The sequence below is a fragment of the Bufo bufo genome, chromosome 5 (assembly GCF_905171765.1).
Source record: "Bufo bufo chromosome 5, aBufBuf1.1, whole genome shotgun sequence".
Taxonomy (NCBI): Eukaryota; Metazoa; Chordata; class Amphibia; order Anura; family Bufonidae; genus Bufo; species Bufo bufo.
Genome location: NC_053393.1, coordinates 205,924,915 through 205,941,568, shown reverse-complemented (window position 1 = coordinate 205,941,568; position 16,654 = coordinate 205,924,915). Strand labels below are relative to the sequence as shown.

General features: G+C 44.2%; 1 protein-coding gene across 1 annotated transcript in view; it reads left to right on the top strand.

Annotated features, from left to right (window-relative positions):
* Positions 1-16,654, top strand: part of TMEM108 (transmembrane protein 108) — a 312,590-nt gene that overhangs the window by 260,438 nt on the left and 35,498 nt on the right. The window contains exon 4 of the mRNA XM_040433339.1: positions 2,399-3,382. Within this exon, the coding sequence (XP_040289273.1) occupies positions 2,399-3,382 (984 nt within the window). The remainder of the gene's footprint in view (positions 1-2,398; positions 3,383-16,654) is intronic.

Below are 16,654 nucleotides of genomic sequence, written 5' to 3'. Positions count from 1 at the left end.
GATAAGCCTGCCTGAATAGATGTGTTTTTAAGGCACGTTCGAAGGTGGAGAAGTTGTGAATTGACCTGATATTCGGGGGCAGAGTATTTCAGAAAGTAGGTGCAGCTCGAGAAAAGTCTTGAAGACGGGAGTGATAGGTAGGAATTATGGTGGATTTAGATCACTAACAGAACGGAGAGCACGAGTAGGGTGCTAGACGGAAATGAGGGAGGAGATATATGGAGGTGCAGCACTGTGGAGAGCTGTGGGTGAGGGTGAGAAGTTTGAACTGTATTCTGTGGTGGATGGGCAACCAGTGAAGTGACGGGCACAGACTAGTCGCATCAGTGTAGCGGTTGGATAGATGAGCCTGGCTGCAGCATTTAGGACAGACTGAAGGGGGGAGAGTTTAGTGAGAGGGAGACTGATTAGTAATGCGTTGCAGTAGTCTTGACGAGAATGAATCAAGACAACAAAAAGAGTTTTTGCCGTTTTCACCGTAATAAAAGGACGGATTCTGGCGATATTCTTGAGGTGCAGATGACAAGAGCGTGTAAGTGATTGAAGTTGGGGTATTTCTGTTTAATAAATGACCTCCAAAGTGTTTTGGTCTTCCCATAGCAGATGTCTATATGAAACAGACTGCTGAGAGTGGTAGTGATGTGTAGGGGTATCCTCTATCTAATATGAGACCCATATCAGGACCAACAGCCCAGGTAGATTAAAGCGGTTGGCCATTTTATATTACTAGCTACACACGTGGTACACACAGCTAGTAATAAGCATTATTAAACTATAGGCACTGAGGACTGATATTTTACTATGAATGAATGATTCATGTTTTCACGCAGGTCCGCTGACCTGCATGCTGGTGCCGCACCGGGAACATGGCCGCTGATGGAGAGTTCCATCAATCAACAACTTCCATTCACTTCCACTGGCAGTGGACTGCACATGCACTAGTTTGCCTGTCTGTCCCCAGTTTAAGTGAATAGAGGCCTCTGATAGACGGAACCCTCCATCAGCGGCCATGTTCCGAGTGCAGCGTCGGCAGGCAGATCAGTGGACCTGTGTGTAACCTTGCATTATTCATATTAATCTTTCGGACATCAGTGCCAGTAGTTCCATAATGTTGATTAGTAACCGCTTGCGTGTGCTGCTCCCAGCACATGTTTAGCTAGAAATATAAACTGGACAACCCCTCTAAAGTTGGATTTTCATGTACTGGCTGACACCACACAGCAAAACTATGCATAAAACTGTACTAAGCACAGTGTGGTGTGAAAGCATCCTCCCTTGGTCAATTTATATGCTGTGGATCAAGTCACAATAGCAGCATAGGATTTCTTCAGCTTCCTTTTGTAGTGGATAGAGATGTTCATACCGTACCTTCATTCTAGTCTCACTTGTGCTATCACGGAGAAGTAATGTTTGTTCAGTAACTATAGTATCAGCTAATAAATAGACAGGTACTGCCTAAAAGCAAGGCTGTTCGGCTCAGGGGTCTAGATACCCTCAGCTGTATGTAAACAGAAGAATCTTCTTCATTTGTGCTTTGATCAAAATGTTCTAAGGTCAAATGTGATATGCTATGCAAGGGTATGGCCATGACATGAGTGTGATGCGGCTGTCATGCAGATGAAGACCACACAGCCATGCAAGCCGCAGGGGGATCCTATTAACTGATTGGACTTGTTCATTCCGTGTACATTGTTAATAGTCACGCAGTTATGCTGGTTACTGCACCCTCAGGATTTTGATGTTAGGATAGTAGGTTGTATTGGCAGTCTGGCTGGGGGGAGATGGTGGGGGCATGTTTTCTTTTAAACTAGAAATAATAAAGCATTGTTTTACATTCATCACACTGAAGAAAAGTGTGGTGAAGTGGGAAATGAAACCTTAGGGCCATTGATTGATACAGCTTGTCCAACGAGGCACACTTTTCAGCAAATGGCTCAGAGTGGGTTAAAAAAGAATGGATGCTCACCTCGCTAATCTTTCATCACTCCCATTCCAATGCTTACTGGTTCCCCACCGGACTCTGCTTCCTGGTCCATTCTCGTCACACAGGAAATAACAGCAATTGCCTGCTCAGCTGCTCATCGCTTTCTGAGGTAGGTGACCTCTAGGGCTAGTGATTTGCTGACCTGGCATTTTTATGTGTGTTTCAAGATGGAACCTGTCAGTAGAGACTTGCAGTGACCTAATAATCATCAGAGCGGGAGCTATTGGGGATTGGTGAGGTGAGCATCCTTTTTTAACCCACTCTGAGCCCTTTTTCAAAAATGTTGCCGCTGGACAACCGGGCGACCCCTTTAAGCATCTGATGACTTATTATGAGTTAATATACTATAGGTAAATTGCATTTTGCAACCATTTTGTGCCTGATTCAAGAATCTTGCTTTTTGTTCTCTCACAGGTATCCTACTCGTTTTGGCACAGGTAGAGAGCAAAGTATTTGCAGTTAAGGAACAGTTTCCAACGTCACCATCTTATCGCTTAATGACAACAACAAATGCAGAAATGGTAATGTCAAGTGTCAACTCTGGACTTGTTAGGAAGTCTGCAAGGCCTGGAACAAGGCTGTCTGCAAAACCTGCAGACTTAGTGCCTCCCTTTCACAGTAAAGGTGTTGATTACAGCGACAGTCTCACGACAACACCATTTGTCAATATTCAGGGTGTTACAATTTCAGGAAAAGCACAGCATAAAAGGAAAACAGCTGAGGATGTGATGGATGAGATGACTGGGTCTACTGAAACTTACCTTCATTCAAGCTTTCCACTGAGGACTACAACCACCACTGACCATACTAGCACTATTCTTGCATTCCCTAAAGACACTTTTCATCATGTTGGCACTTTGCAAAGCCTTTCTCAAGAGGAACAGTCCAAGGGTTCACCCACCCTTACCAATGGTATGTCAAAGAACACCGAATCAGTGTCAGTGCCTTTTAAGCCCCATCATTATAAACTATGGGATGTATTAAACAGAAATGGATCTTTGTTCTCTGTAAGAAAAGTGAATGGAACTTCACCGACTACTATGACATTAACCGCATCCCCAATATTTCCCCATACCACCACACTGGTACAAGGAGCCACAAGGAGTACAGTAGTGAAACAGCATACTGAACCAGACAATGCTACCACAGTGCAATTGATTCTGTCTATGGATGCAACTACTAGGAGTTCCATTACCATGTCTACACCTGGGTCCACAGCAACAGGAAATTTTCTAAATAGGTTGGTGCCTGCAGGAACATGGAGACCTATGGTTCCTGGCAATATTTCCCATGTAACAGAGGATGGAAGTCCACCGCAACACAGAGAGACCATTTGTCTGAGTAAAGTGGATATTGCTTGGATATTCCTGGCTATTAGTGTACCAATATCATCATGCTGTAAGTATATGCATGGTGTCTTTTACTACTACTTTATTCTGTTGTCCATGTTTTTAAAAATAAAAAATTCCAGGTATGGCCACACTACTGGTGTTTTTGGATTTCAAAACTGCATGTGGTCGTACCCTTAGCGGCAATGGGATTTTTTTTATAGAAAAACCACAAGGCAAAGCTGCCCACTGAATAAAACTGTTTTGCAGAAAAGTACAGTAGTTTTTTAATGGAGTTTTACTGTGGTTTTAACTTGTTTACTGTAGTTTTACTAGTATAAGGCTACTTTCACACTAGCGTTTTACTTTTCCGGTATTGAGATCCGTCATAGCTTCAGTTTTGTTACCATTCATTGCCAATGGGGACAAAACAACTGAACAGAATGGAATGCTCCAAAATGCATTCCGTTCCGTTTAGTTGCGTTCCCATACCGGAGAGCAAACCGCAACATGTTGTAGTTTACTTTCTGTCCTGGGATGTGGAGCAATACGGATCCGGCATGACCCCCAATGCAAGTGAATGGGGACGGATCCGTTTTCTCTGACACAATCTGACACAATAGAAAACGGATCCGTCCTCCATTGACTTTCAATGGAGTTCATGACGGATCCGTCTTGGCAATGGTAAAGACAATACAACCTGATCCGTTCATAACCGATTGCAGATAGTTGTATTATCAGTAACGGAAGCGTTTTTGCTGAACCCTGCCTAATCCAGTAAAAACGCTATTGTGAAAGTAGCCTTAGTGCAGCACACTAATTCTTAGGGGGTCATTTATCAAACTCGTATAAAGTAGAACTGGTTTAGTTGCCCATAGTAATCGCCTTCCACCTTTCATTCTGGACAGCTCTTTTGGAAAATGAAAGGAGGAATCTGATTGGTTGCTATGGGCAACTAAGCCAGTTCTACTTTACACCAGTTTGATAAATGACCCCCTTAATATGCTTAGTTAGTACTTATTTTATTAGATTAATAACCGCAAATCTATCATTACCAATAACATAGAAAATAATGTTTATTTGCATTTCTTGCCCTTTTCAGCTTAAAGAGGACCTGTCACCAGTTTTATTTAGTAAAAGCATAACCTTATACTGTAGTCCAGGTTCAGGAGATGCCATCCCACAATTTTTTTTTTTTCAGGATCCGCTCCTATGTTGCGCCGCCAAAGCTATTCAGCTTTGGCGCCTAAAATGTTAATCACTAGCATCATTACAGGGAGAAGAAGACCTCTGCTCTTCTCAGTGTGTGTCTCCTTCTCCCTGGCTGTGACACTGTCCAATTGCTGCAGACTGTGTCACAGCCAGGGAGAAGATGAGCTGTTCTTGTGACATTTGGCTATGTAAACGACCATAGTACTCGCTTACATAACCTGTTCTCACGAGATTTACCAAATTTCACAAGGACAGCTCATCTTCTCCCTGGCTGTAAAGCAGTCCACAGCGATTGGAAAGCATTAAAGCCAGGGAGAAGGAGACGCCCACTGAGAAGAGCATCTCCTCTTCACTGTATGGATGCCAGTGATTAACCTATTAGGCACCAAAACCAAACTGGGGGCATGGCGGTGCAACTGAGAAGCGAATCTTGAAAAAAAAATTGCGGGCTGGCATCTCCTGAACCTGGACTACAGTGTGAAAAACTGCCAAACAGAAGCAGAATACTGGATGCTTTACACAACATTTTTTAAGTGTTGTAAATAATATTTTTTATTCAACCCTTGCAATGGGGCATAGCTTATAATAAGATGATTGTGACCTACTAAAATGGGCATGGCCTAAGGGGCAGCATTGTGTGCCAAGAAATGTGCCAACATTTAGCCAAAGTTCTTCTGTAAAGTTAGCCAGTTAATAGCTGGTCTAAACTTACCAGTCTTGATGTAGTTCTGCATTGGAGTGAGCTGCAACAAATTCAACAAGAGGTGCAGATCTCTTAATTGGTTAGCCTTCCATGCGCCAGAAAGTCAAATAGCTGGAGCGTATTTGAGAAATATTTTACAGCAGTTCCTGGCATAAATGAAAGTACATTTGCTGGGCTGCAGAAGACTCTGCCCCCTCTCACTAGGGCATAACCCACCTGGCATAAAACTCCAAAAAGTCACAAATATTTTTTATGGACTGCCAGTTCTTAATTTTTTACACACTTGGAAATAGGTGAACTTTTGGATCAAGTGTCTAGATTGTGGTTAGGCTGATTTCATAAAGTCACATGGTAGGTGAAAATCACCATTTTTGGGTTCCAGTGCTTCCCAAAATTATGTAACAAAAAGTGATCAAAAAGTCATAAAACACAAGAAAAACTGCTTACTTTGGTATCACTGTAATCACACTTACCTGCAGAATAAAGTTAACATGTAATTTGTACTGCATAATGAACTGGAATTTTTTTCCAGCTTACCACTACATAGTTTGGAATATTACATGAACAGTGGCCTACTGCCAATATAGGCAGACTACGCAGTTGCTATGGGGCCTGCGGCACAGGGGGGCCCGGAGCGCATGGAAGGCCCCGCCTCCTATGTCTGTTCTGTACAGACAGTTTATTCACATAGTTAAGGCACTGAGGTGGCCCGTGGACCGCCCACTTGTGTTCTCCCTCGGGCCCCCGCGCTCCCTGTCTGACCTCCATGATTCGGGCTTCCTCCCAGCCAGGCACTGCGTCTGCTGCATAGTTTCACACTGGCCAATCATCATTTAGCAGCGCAAGGATCCTGCTGCTGATTGGCCAGTGTATCGCTGGCAGGCAGCAGGAGCAGGCACCACACAAGCACACACAGACGCACAGACCCGGAGTAGCATCCTCTGCGCTCACGTCTGCCTCAAGTCATCAGACAGTGAGTGCAGCCCCCTCCCGACCCAGACTGAAGGAACGCTCCGGACAGTGAACACAGAATAAACACACTGTTTTCTCAGTGTGCCACAGTAAGGCCTCTTTCACACGGGCGTGTCCGGATTAGGTCCAAATGCGTCCCGGTGCATTGCGGCAAACCCGCGCGAGTAGGAACGCAATTGCAGTCAGTTTTGACTGCGATTGCGTTCCGATGTTCAGTTTTTATCGCGCGGGTGCAATGTGTTTTGCACGCGCATGATAAAAAACCGACTGTGGTACCCAGACCTTCACAGAAGTTCAGGTTTGGGTTAGTTGTAGTGTGGATTGTATTATTTCCCCTTATAACATGGTTATAAGGGAAAATAATAGCATTCTGAATACAGAATGCATAGTACAATAGGGCTGGAGGGGTTAAAAAAATAATAATAATAATTTAACTCACCTTAATCCACTTGTTCGCGCAGCCGGCATCTCTTCTGTCTTCATCTGTGAGCAATAGGACCTTTGATGACGTCACTGCGTTCATCACATGGTCCATCACATGATCCATGACCATGGTGATGGATCATGTGATGAGCGTAGTAACGTCATCAAAGGTCCTATTGCTCACAGATGAAGACAGAAGAGATGCCGGCTGCGCGAACAAGTGGATTAAGGTGAGTTAAATTATTATTATTATTTTTTTAACCCCTCCAGCCCTATTTTACTATGCATTCTGTATTCAGAATGCTATTATTTTCCCTTATAACCATGTTATAAGGGGAAATAATAATGATCGGGTCCCCATCCCGATCGTCACCTAGCAACCGTGCGTGAAAATCGCACCGCATCCGCACTTGCTTGCGGATGCTTGCGATTTTCACGCAACCCCATTAATTTCTATGGGGCCTGCGTTACGTGAAAAACGAACAAAGAGGAGCATGCTGCGATTTTAACGCAACGCACAAGTGATGTGTGAAAATCACCGCTCGTGTGCACAGCCCCATAGAAATGAATGGGTCAGGATTCAGTGCGGGTTCAATGCGTTCAACTCACGCATTGCACCCGCGCGGAATACTCGCCCGTGTGAAAGGGGCCTAAGAGAACAGAAGTCAGCAGACTTGATAAAAAGTTCATATATGGTTGGGTATTCTTGATGGGGGGAGGACAGCAGCAAGCAGTGGGGTTTTGGGGGCCCTGTAGGCTCATAGAGGACTCAGGAGGACAGTGTGCTTTCCTCCTACTCCTCACCCCCCTTCCCCCCGGGCATTTTAGGAGGCATTGTAGGGGTTGGATAACTCCTTTAACTCCGTGCTGCTGATGCTGAGTGTGCACATAGCCACCAATCATATTCCCCCACCCCAGCACATCAATTACCTTTTGGGGGGGAATATGATTGGTTGCTATGTGCACACTCAGCATCAGCAGCAAGGAGTTAAAGGGGTTATCCAACCCCTATAATGCCCCCCTGCAGGGGCGTAGCTAGAAATAACTGGGCCCCATAGCAAAAAAAAAATGATGGCCCCCCCCTCCCGGATCTCCCACCCCCACATACCTCTCGGACCTCACCGCCACATCCGCAGCTCCTCATGCACTTGTGATGGTTACTGAGCACAGACAGTTGGTCACTGGCAACGCATTTGTGTCAGTGTAGGAAATGTATGAATCTAAATGTCTGTGTATTAAAGAAGATTGTTAAATTGTACAGGGGTCTGTAACACAAGAAGGTGGAAGTACATATCGTGGGGTGTGTATGTGTATTAGACAGAAGGTAGGGATATGTATCTTGTGTAGTTTGGGTATTAGGGAGAGTAAGGGGTATATATCTAGCGCTGATACACGTGTAGGTGAAGAGCTATCCCTACCTGCTGTCTAATACACATACACACCCCACAATATGTTCTTTCACCTTCTTGTGTTACAGACCCCTCAGATAGGATTAGGTGGCTGTGTCTTCGCCAATGCCATTAACCATTACCACACCACACTATTAAAGGGATTCTGTCATCAGATTTAAGCCCTCTAACCTAAACATATGCTCATGTCCAGACTAATAAGAAGAATCCTAAACTGGCCTTATTAAACCTCACTGAGGCTCTATTTGCTCAAAAAACAGGTTTTTATAACCTGTCAATCGCTTACTTAAGGTGCCCAAGGGGAGGTCCGTTAATACAGGGTGCCCAGCTGCACCCCTCGCCGTCCGGTGCCCAGCACCGCCTTCCCTGTCTTCTGCGCCACCTTCTACAGCTCAGCGCCGCTGGGCACCAGACGGCGAGGGGTGCGGCCGGGCACCCTGTATTAACGGACCTCCCCTTGGGCACCTTAAAGGAACACTGCCGTTTGAAGCGCCGCCCAGCTCATCAATATTCACTTCGCTGGGCGGCTACTAGTGTCCCCGGCCATCTTCAGCACATGCGCCCGGCACCCTCACTGGCCGGGAACGCATCGCGCCTGCGCACAGTCTGATTCTCAGAGGCCGATGCAGCCTCTGCTTTATGAGCATGCGCCGGGCACAGTTCAGAGCAGCGCTTCAGAGTAGCCGCCCAGCGAAGTGAATATTGATGAGCTGGGCGGCGCTTCAAACGGCAGTTGTGGCGAGGCTGGCTGGGCGCGAGTTGAGATGAAACACCGCCCCTTGGGCAGATTGAACACGGTTCAAGCAGGTTATAAAACTTCATTTTACTGTATTTATAAGGTGGACAGGGGGGATACTTAGATGATTCTCATACACTTTACAAGACCTGTACTGTCATATATATACCTAAATATGCTTTTTGGGCCTGTCAGTGTCCCTTTAGGTAAGTGATTGACAGGCTATAAAAACCTTTTTTTGGGGGCAAATAGCCCCACAGTGAGGTTTATTAAGGCCAGCTTAGGATTCTTCTTATTAGTCTGGACATGACCATATGTTTAGGTTAGAGGGGTTAAATCTGATGACAGAATCCCTTTAAGTAATGCAGCTGCGCCTCCCAGGCTTGAGCAGGTATATGTGTGAATATGGATTAGGGAAGATGCTGAGATCCGGCTGTACCTCACTGTGAGGTACAGCCGGATCTCAGCATCTTCCCTATTCACACATATACCTGCTCAAGCCTGGCAGGCGCAGCTGCATTATTTAATAGTGTGGTGTGGTAATGGTTAATGGCATTTTGGCGAAGACACAGCCACCTAATACTATCTGAAGGGGTCTGTAACCCCTCAGATAGGATTAGGTGGCTGTGGGCTGTGTCTTCGCCAATGCCATTAACCATTACCATACCACACTATTAAATAATGCACCTGCGCCTGCCAGGCTTGAGCAGGTATATGTGTGAATAGGGAAGATGCTGAGATCCGGCTGTACCTCACACACAGATGAAATAACTCCAGTCTCCTTACTTGTCCACTACACTAGTCTCCAGAGTGACTCCAGTTACAGTACTCCACGTCTCTCCACTGACTGACGCTGCCGGCTGCCGGACAGACTCAGACAGTGACAGACTCAGTCCCACTCCTCAGCCAGCCCTCACCTCAGCCACTTGAAGTTGAACCGACCGACACCTGACCGAACCGTAGCCGTACTGCGCGCGCGCCGCCCGCCAAGCCAGCCACCCACACTCCAGCAGCTTCCTTGCATGTGCCGGTCCTAGTCTGCGACTCCGCCTCCTCCACTTCCGGCGAACCGCCGCCCAGACGGCCTCTATACCTCCGCCCTCCGGCTCAGAGTCCGACCGCCCCCTATCACAGGCCCACCCACGCCCGGCCCACTCGCCGAATTTTTTTTAAACTTTATTTTTTATTTTTTTATCCTCAGTCGGCGGCAGGCCCCCAGTGGCGTAGGGCCCCATAGCCATTGCTATAGCTGCTATGGCGATCCCTACGCCACTGCCCCCCTGCCAACCCCAATAATGCCCCCCAAAATGCCCGGGCACCTTACTTACCTCATTCCCCGGCACCCGCGTTGCTCCTGATGCCCACACAGCCGCCAATTCAGATTCTTGCTATGAGACCCAGTGATTTCTATGTACGCCCCAGCATGGTGCCATTAGAAATTACAACTTGTCCCACAAAAAAATAAGGTTTCATATGACAATGTGATTGAAAAAATAAAAAAAGGTATGGCTCTTGGAAAGCAGGGAGTAGAAAACACTATTATAATGGTTTAATCTATTCCTACTCAGTCAGGGGACTGGTATGGGCTTCCGACTTTTTGCTAAAATATCACAAGTGATAAATTTGGCTAAAAAGCATCTGTCTACCAAAAATGTTGCCATCTCTTCACTTGGAGTTTACATTTTTTATGTATCCTTTTGCAGCTAACATTTATTGAAAATCCTAAATCACTGTTAAAACAGCTAAAAACACAATTTTTGTGGCTGAAAATGTTAACACACATTACTCTTTAAGTTTACAGTATCTAAACTTTGGACATTATTAATAAAATATTATTTTTAAAAAATTGTAACAGAACCTTCACTCATTCTCCATCCAGAATGTACAGTACTTGACGGACAAGAAGATAGAGCAATCTATAGCTTAGCATGTATTGCTGCCCATAGTAGCTTGAACACATTTTTCTTGTTGCCCCCAGGCTGACATTTCCTGGTGCCAAATCTGGCTGGCTTTATTTTTATATCAGTGACATTCCATCTCAGTAAACAGACCTGGTGTAAGTGAATGTGCATATTAAACCATGTGCACATAGGTAGTGCAAGTGGAGTGGAACACATGCAACATGAGAGGAAAAACATTTTATATTTGACTGTGGCAGCTTTTATGCAAAAAGCAGGACACGGAAATAAAATTTTATTTCTCACATTTTGTGGTAAATTTTAAAAACATATTAGAAAGAGGGCTTATATAGGGAACTTTTTGGTAGGGATGTCAGTACTCACAGATACAGAGATTGAATGAGAAACTGCAGCTGCATCCCCCTCCTCCCAGGAGCAGGGGCGGATTGTCCATAGGGAAATTTCCAGGTGGTTCAATGCCCAGAGGGCCAGCCAGTGGAAGTTTCTGAGGATGTATTTTGTGCTGCTGGCAGTATTTTGTGATGGACTGTGGTATTTGGCTCTGTTGGGGTGGTATAATGTGCCACAATATGGTATTTCTGGCCCTGCCTTCCATCAATTTGGACCCGACTACAAAACGGGGCCTCTTTTAGTATTTTTTCCAGGGCCACTTTAATTTCCTAGTCCGCCCCTGAGTGAGGGCATATAGAAGACTTATATGCACCAGAGGTCTGCATGTTTAGTAGATGGTACAAGAAAATTTAGACTAGCACATCCAAAATCACAGGTGCACCTCCATAAAGCTAGCATGCAGACAGCAAACAAAAAACGTATGGCAGCACACCATTACGCATGCAAACAATAGAACTAGGGATTACAGATTATTCTGGATTAGAGTGGTACTATACCTACTATACATGTACATGAAAAATGGAAGCTCTTTGCACACATTTTTGATCAAAAGTGTGTCGGGCCCATCTACTGGTGTCAAGGTGGCTTCTGCAGATGGGTACCTAACACTAACAGAACTGCCTTTCCTGGGCCTAACCTAAGCCTACAATGTTCAGGGAGGTGTAGGAACCAGCTATATTTCTACTCTGCTCAGAAGCCCTGGGCAGATGGGCGGGGAGTGCTCAATCTAAAGGAGTTTGGACACTACTCACAGAGAAAAAAATAAAAACTGTAGCTGTCTACCCCTCCTCCCTCTCTACTATTCTACCCCTCCTCTACTTTCTACTATTTACAGATGGAATTTTGGAAGGCTTCTGAGGTTTAACAACAATTTCAAGATCGAATAGATAGAGAAAGGTGTCTATGCATTGGAGAGCGGGCCTATAGAGGACACTTATATGCAGCAGAGGTCTGCCACTTTTGTAGGAAGGCCACTAGTCACAGAGAAAGAAAAACTGAAGCTGCCTACCCCTCTCCTCTCTCCTTACTTTCTACTATTAGGAAGGAAGGAATTTTGGAGCCGATAGAAAGAGAAAGTGGACTACAGGTGACAGCAAGGTGAGGAAGATGCCACTTTCTCCCAATAATATTGCCAAAAGAAATTGGTGACTTTTTTTTACGGATATATACATTTCACGATTTCATGAAACAGTTCATAACATGCCAGGCACAGAATACAGTGGAAGATAGAATGACCATATTATGCTATCAACAGTTATTCTCAAACATGGTAACATTTTTGCCTCAATCAATCAAAATAGCTGATGAATTATGAACCACAAAATCTGTGATGGGTAAACTGAGCTGAAAATTCATCTTTGAGTACGAAGTTTTATATATTCACATGTGTCTCTGATTTATGGATAAGATACTAAGGCACTGTTAAAGTTCTACGGGTTCAGGTGCAGCTCAATATGTAAAGTAGCATAGTACCCACCTCCAAAACACATCCGGCAGCGCTATAGACAACCTATCTGTGCCGGTGATTTCCCCGGGCTCACTGCTAGGCAGAAGTCTCCGCCTAGATTAGTGATGCAAGGCCTTGGATGTCACTAGCACAAAACAAACACAGCCTTGCGCTGCACAATGCAGCGTGACAAGGGGGAGCATCGGAGCAAGCAAATGCTCAAATGTTTCACGTATATGTAGTCAAGGAATAAAGAACAGATTATATCCAGGTTCCGCCCCTGAACTCATAGAACTCCTTTAAAGGATAACTGTCACATTTAGACCCTAATTTAAATTTTCATATATGTAGATACTAATAACATGATATTCCAGAATCAGTTACTATTAGACTGACTTACCCCATATTTAATAAGATTCAGCCCTTAGCAACCAGTCTGCATAAAACTGCAATTTCACTATTCAGTTAAGATGGCTGCCACTGCCCTCACCCTGAGGCTAATCCCACCTGCCCTCACTAGCCAGTAACAATAGCCCCCCAAAAGTGTCAGTAACCAGAGCCCTCCCCCTAAAATGTTAATCTCCTGCAGCACAAAGGGGTCCTCTTACCACATGTTGCTTTCATTTATACACTGAGCAGATGGCAGATCTCCCTTCCCTGCTCTGCGCTGCTACAACTCTGCATTCTCCAGCTCTGCTGAGTGAGGGAGCGTCTGCAAAGCCCAGGGACAGGGAGAAGTGCACACAGCCCAGGCACTGTTATCAGCTGCTGGGGAAGACCTGGCTTTAATCATTTACTTACAGTCCCTGGCTGTCAGTAATGTGACCTTGCACGCAGCCTGCTTCTGCGTGCTCCGTCCTTCAACAGATAGACGGAGCATGCCTAGCAGCAACCCTATTTTAAGCACAGGTAAAAGTAGGCAGTACAGGGAACAAAAATGTGGAATTAAGGGGTAATTGAATACACAGTGAAAAGTTGAAATAGGGCCATCAAGGTGATATTAATCACCACAATCCAATACTCCCAAAAAAAAAATACGACAGTTATACTTTAAAGGGGTAATGTAACTAAATAGAAAGGTGATGGGGGTACCATGACTGGGACTGTTATGGGGGGTACTGTGTCTGGGTACTGGTGCAAGAAAACAAGAAGAGCATTATGTTTTAAGGCCTCGAAATCCAAGTTTTATTTACTAAATTGCATTGGGGGGGGAATTGACTCTGGTAGCTGGTTTTTTTTTTTTGTTTTTTTTTAAATTTTTTTTTTTTTTTATTTAAATACAAAAGCAAAAAAGAAAAAAGGGGAAGCAGAATTATAATACACATCCAAATTCATCCTCAAGTATATAATCATCACAGTATACAAGCTAATAAGGTTCTGGCATTGTACCTTAACTTGCCGGTCAAAACAAGCCTTTAAAAGAAACCCAAAGTAAGTGCTTATGTACCTCTCTCCATGGACAAACCCTACCCGATAACCCCCCCCCCCCCCCCGCTCCCACCCACCCAGGCCGGGTCACGGCTGTCGCAAGTGCGGCGGGCAACTCCCGTCATAGATCCAATCTGTTAGTTTATATACCAGTCTGCAGATATATTTTTGGGTGGGGGCCCTGAGGTGTTTTAGGTTATCAGCACCACTCCAGCCACTTCCACTCACCTATATCCATTATTTCTCCCCTTTAACTTTAATATCCTCAAATTCTTTAACTCTGTGCATTAATCTTTCCCACTCTGGTAGAGTGGGGGCCCTATCCATCACCCAATGCCTTAGAATTAATACCTTAGCCACCAAGAGTCCCTTCAACCAGCGTCTCTGTACACTTTGCAATGTTCTAATTTTAAGTTCCGGGGGAATTATCCCAAGTATGGCGAATTCAGTTGTTACAGCGGGACTATTTTCCCTTACTAACTCCATACCCTGAAGTATGTTTTGCCAAAAGTTTTTAGAGCCGGACAGCTCCACAACATGTGAATATATCCGGCTGCAGGGCACAGGCATTTCAAACAGCAGAATTCTGTTCCTTTTTTTCCATACATTTTGGAGAGAAGACCCGGAGTGAGGTATAGTCGATGTATTATTTTAAATTGTGTCAACCGGTGCTGACGTGAAAGAGAGGCCTTCCTAATATTTTGGTATGCCTCCCGCCACCGTAAAGGGTAACTTACCCCTAAATCCGTTTCCCATTTGCCGACAGAGTTAAATTTCAAAATAGTGCTTAATTCCATTCTAAATCTAGTGTAGATTTGTGAAACCCTGACTTTTTTCCCGTAAGAATCATAACAAAAGCCTAATAATAATTGTGTAACTGGTGTTTGGGAAATTTTATTTCGCATGTATGCGAGTGCATGTTTAAGTTGAGCATATCTATAGTGACTTAGAGCCGTAATGGGTGTCTCGTGAAATATTTCACCTATAGGTTTTAGTTTACCAGAACTGCAAATATGTGAAAACATCGTAATCCCTCTCCGAGTCCAGAAGTTATTGTCATTAAGCGCAAGAAATTAGTCTAGGAAGGGATTATCCCATAGCGGGGTGAATTCCTGGGCGTATGTAATCTGCAAGAGAGACCTGGTCTTATTCCATACCCTCTGTAACATTGAGCTTATCGGGCAGGTGCCCAAGGAGCCAGTTTCTAGTGTACTGAAGATGTTGGATATGGGGCGTATCCGTTGTTTAGTGAGGTAGGATAACAACATTCCGTCTCCCACGTTAGTACACCATTGCAATTGGGAAGCGAGGTAGTAGCCTTGGAAATATGGTAAACCGAGACCGCCGTCTGTTTCGGCCAAGGATAGATATCGTAACTTAATGCGAACCCTTTTTCTGCCCCTGGGGTTTTGAATACATGAGCAGTGATGGCCAGTTCGCAGTGTTCGCCAGCGAACACATGCGGGCTGCCATCTTGACTCACAAATCCGGCAATGCACAGGTAAGCCCGTGCCTGTACCGCGAGTCGGTCTGAAATCAAATGCGGTCAGCAGGAGCAGGCAGTTTCGAGAACAGCCCGATGAAGGCCCCCGGCGGCTGATCTCGGAACTGCCTGCTCCCGCTGACCGCATTTGATTTCAGACTGGCTCGCGGCACAGGTAAGGGTTTACCTGTGCATCGCCGGACTTGTGAGTCAAGATGGCAGCCCGCATGTGTTCGCAGGCGAACACTGCGAACTGGCCATCACTGTACATGAAGACTCTTGTTCTTTGTTTTTGTTTTTTTTTGTTTTTGTTTAGAGTATGGCCAGTATTTAGGTTCATTAAAGTAGTTTTGGAAATCAAAATCAGGATCATACATGAAAAGTATAAAGGAGAAATACTACTCTTTTTTCACTCCAGGTTTTGGCTTCCAAAACTACATAAAAAAACTTGAACATGTGGCCGCACCCTCTTAAAAAAAGAATGAGTTAATGAAGAGCTTAACATGTTTCTTTAAAGATAAGTGTTAAGAGCTTTCACAAGTGTAAGTGCATTTCACACATTTTTTTTGCAAGATATCTTGAATAGATTACCATAATGTTAGAATGGTTTAAAAAAGACTGTGAATGAATAAATTAGTTCCGTTCTATCAGATATGGGACACAATAATTGTAGCATTTAATCCACAATCCTATAAGAAAATGTATGTACAGCCATGCTTACACATATTTGGAGAAGGGGGAATGATTTTCCATGGACTATTCTATTTATTATAGATATTTTGCACATTATTACCCATTTTCGTATTCACAAGCCTATAAACAGTCGCTGTTCACATGACTATACTGAATATGGTTGAAATACAAAGATGAATATACCGTAGGTATAAAATATGGCTGTGTCTGATATTTACTTGTATATTCATGTCCATATTGATTTTTAAGCTCCATTTAGCTTCAAAGACATTAATATGGATCACAGAAAGAAACCGCATAATTTTTTTAAGCTTCATGACTTCAATGGGGAAATACTAATATAAAACATAAAGCTGTATGAATAGCTGCATGGACATCAGTTTCATATATTTAAACATATACACTTTAATGTATATAAAAAGAACTACACATGCATAAAGCCAAAGGTATGAACATAAAAAGAATAATAAAAAAAAAAAACGAATGTCATTATGTAGTGGAAACGTTTTGACTGTGAGCATTTATAC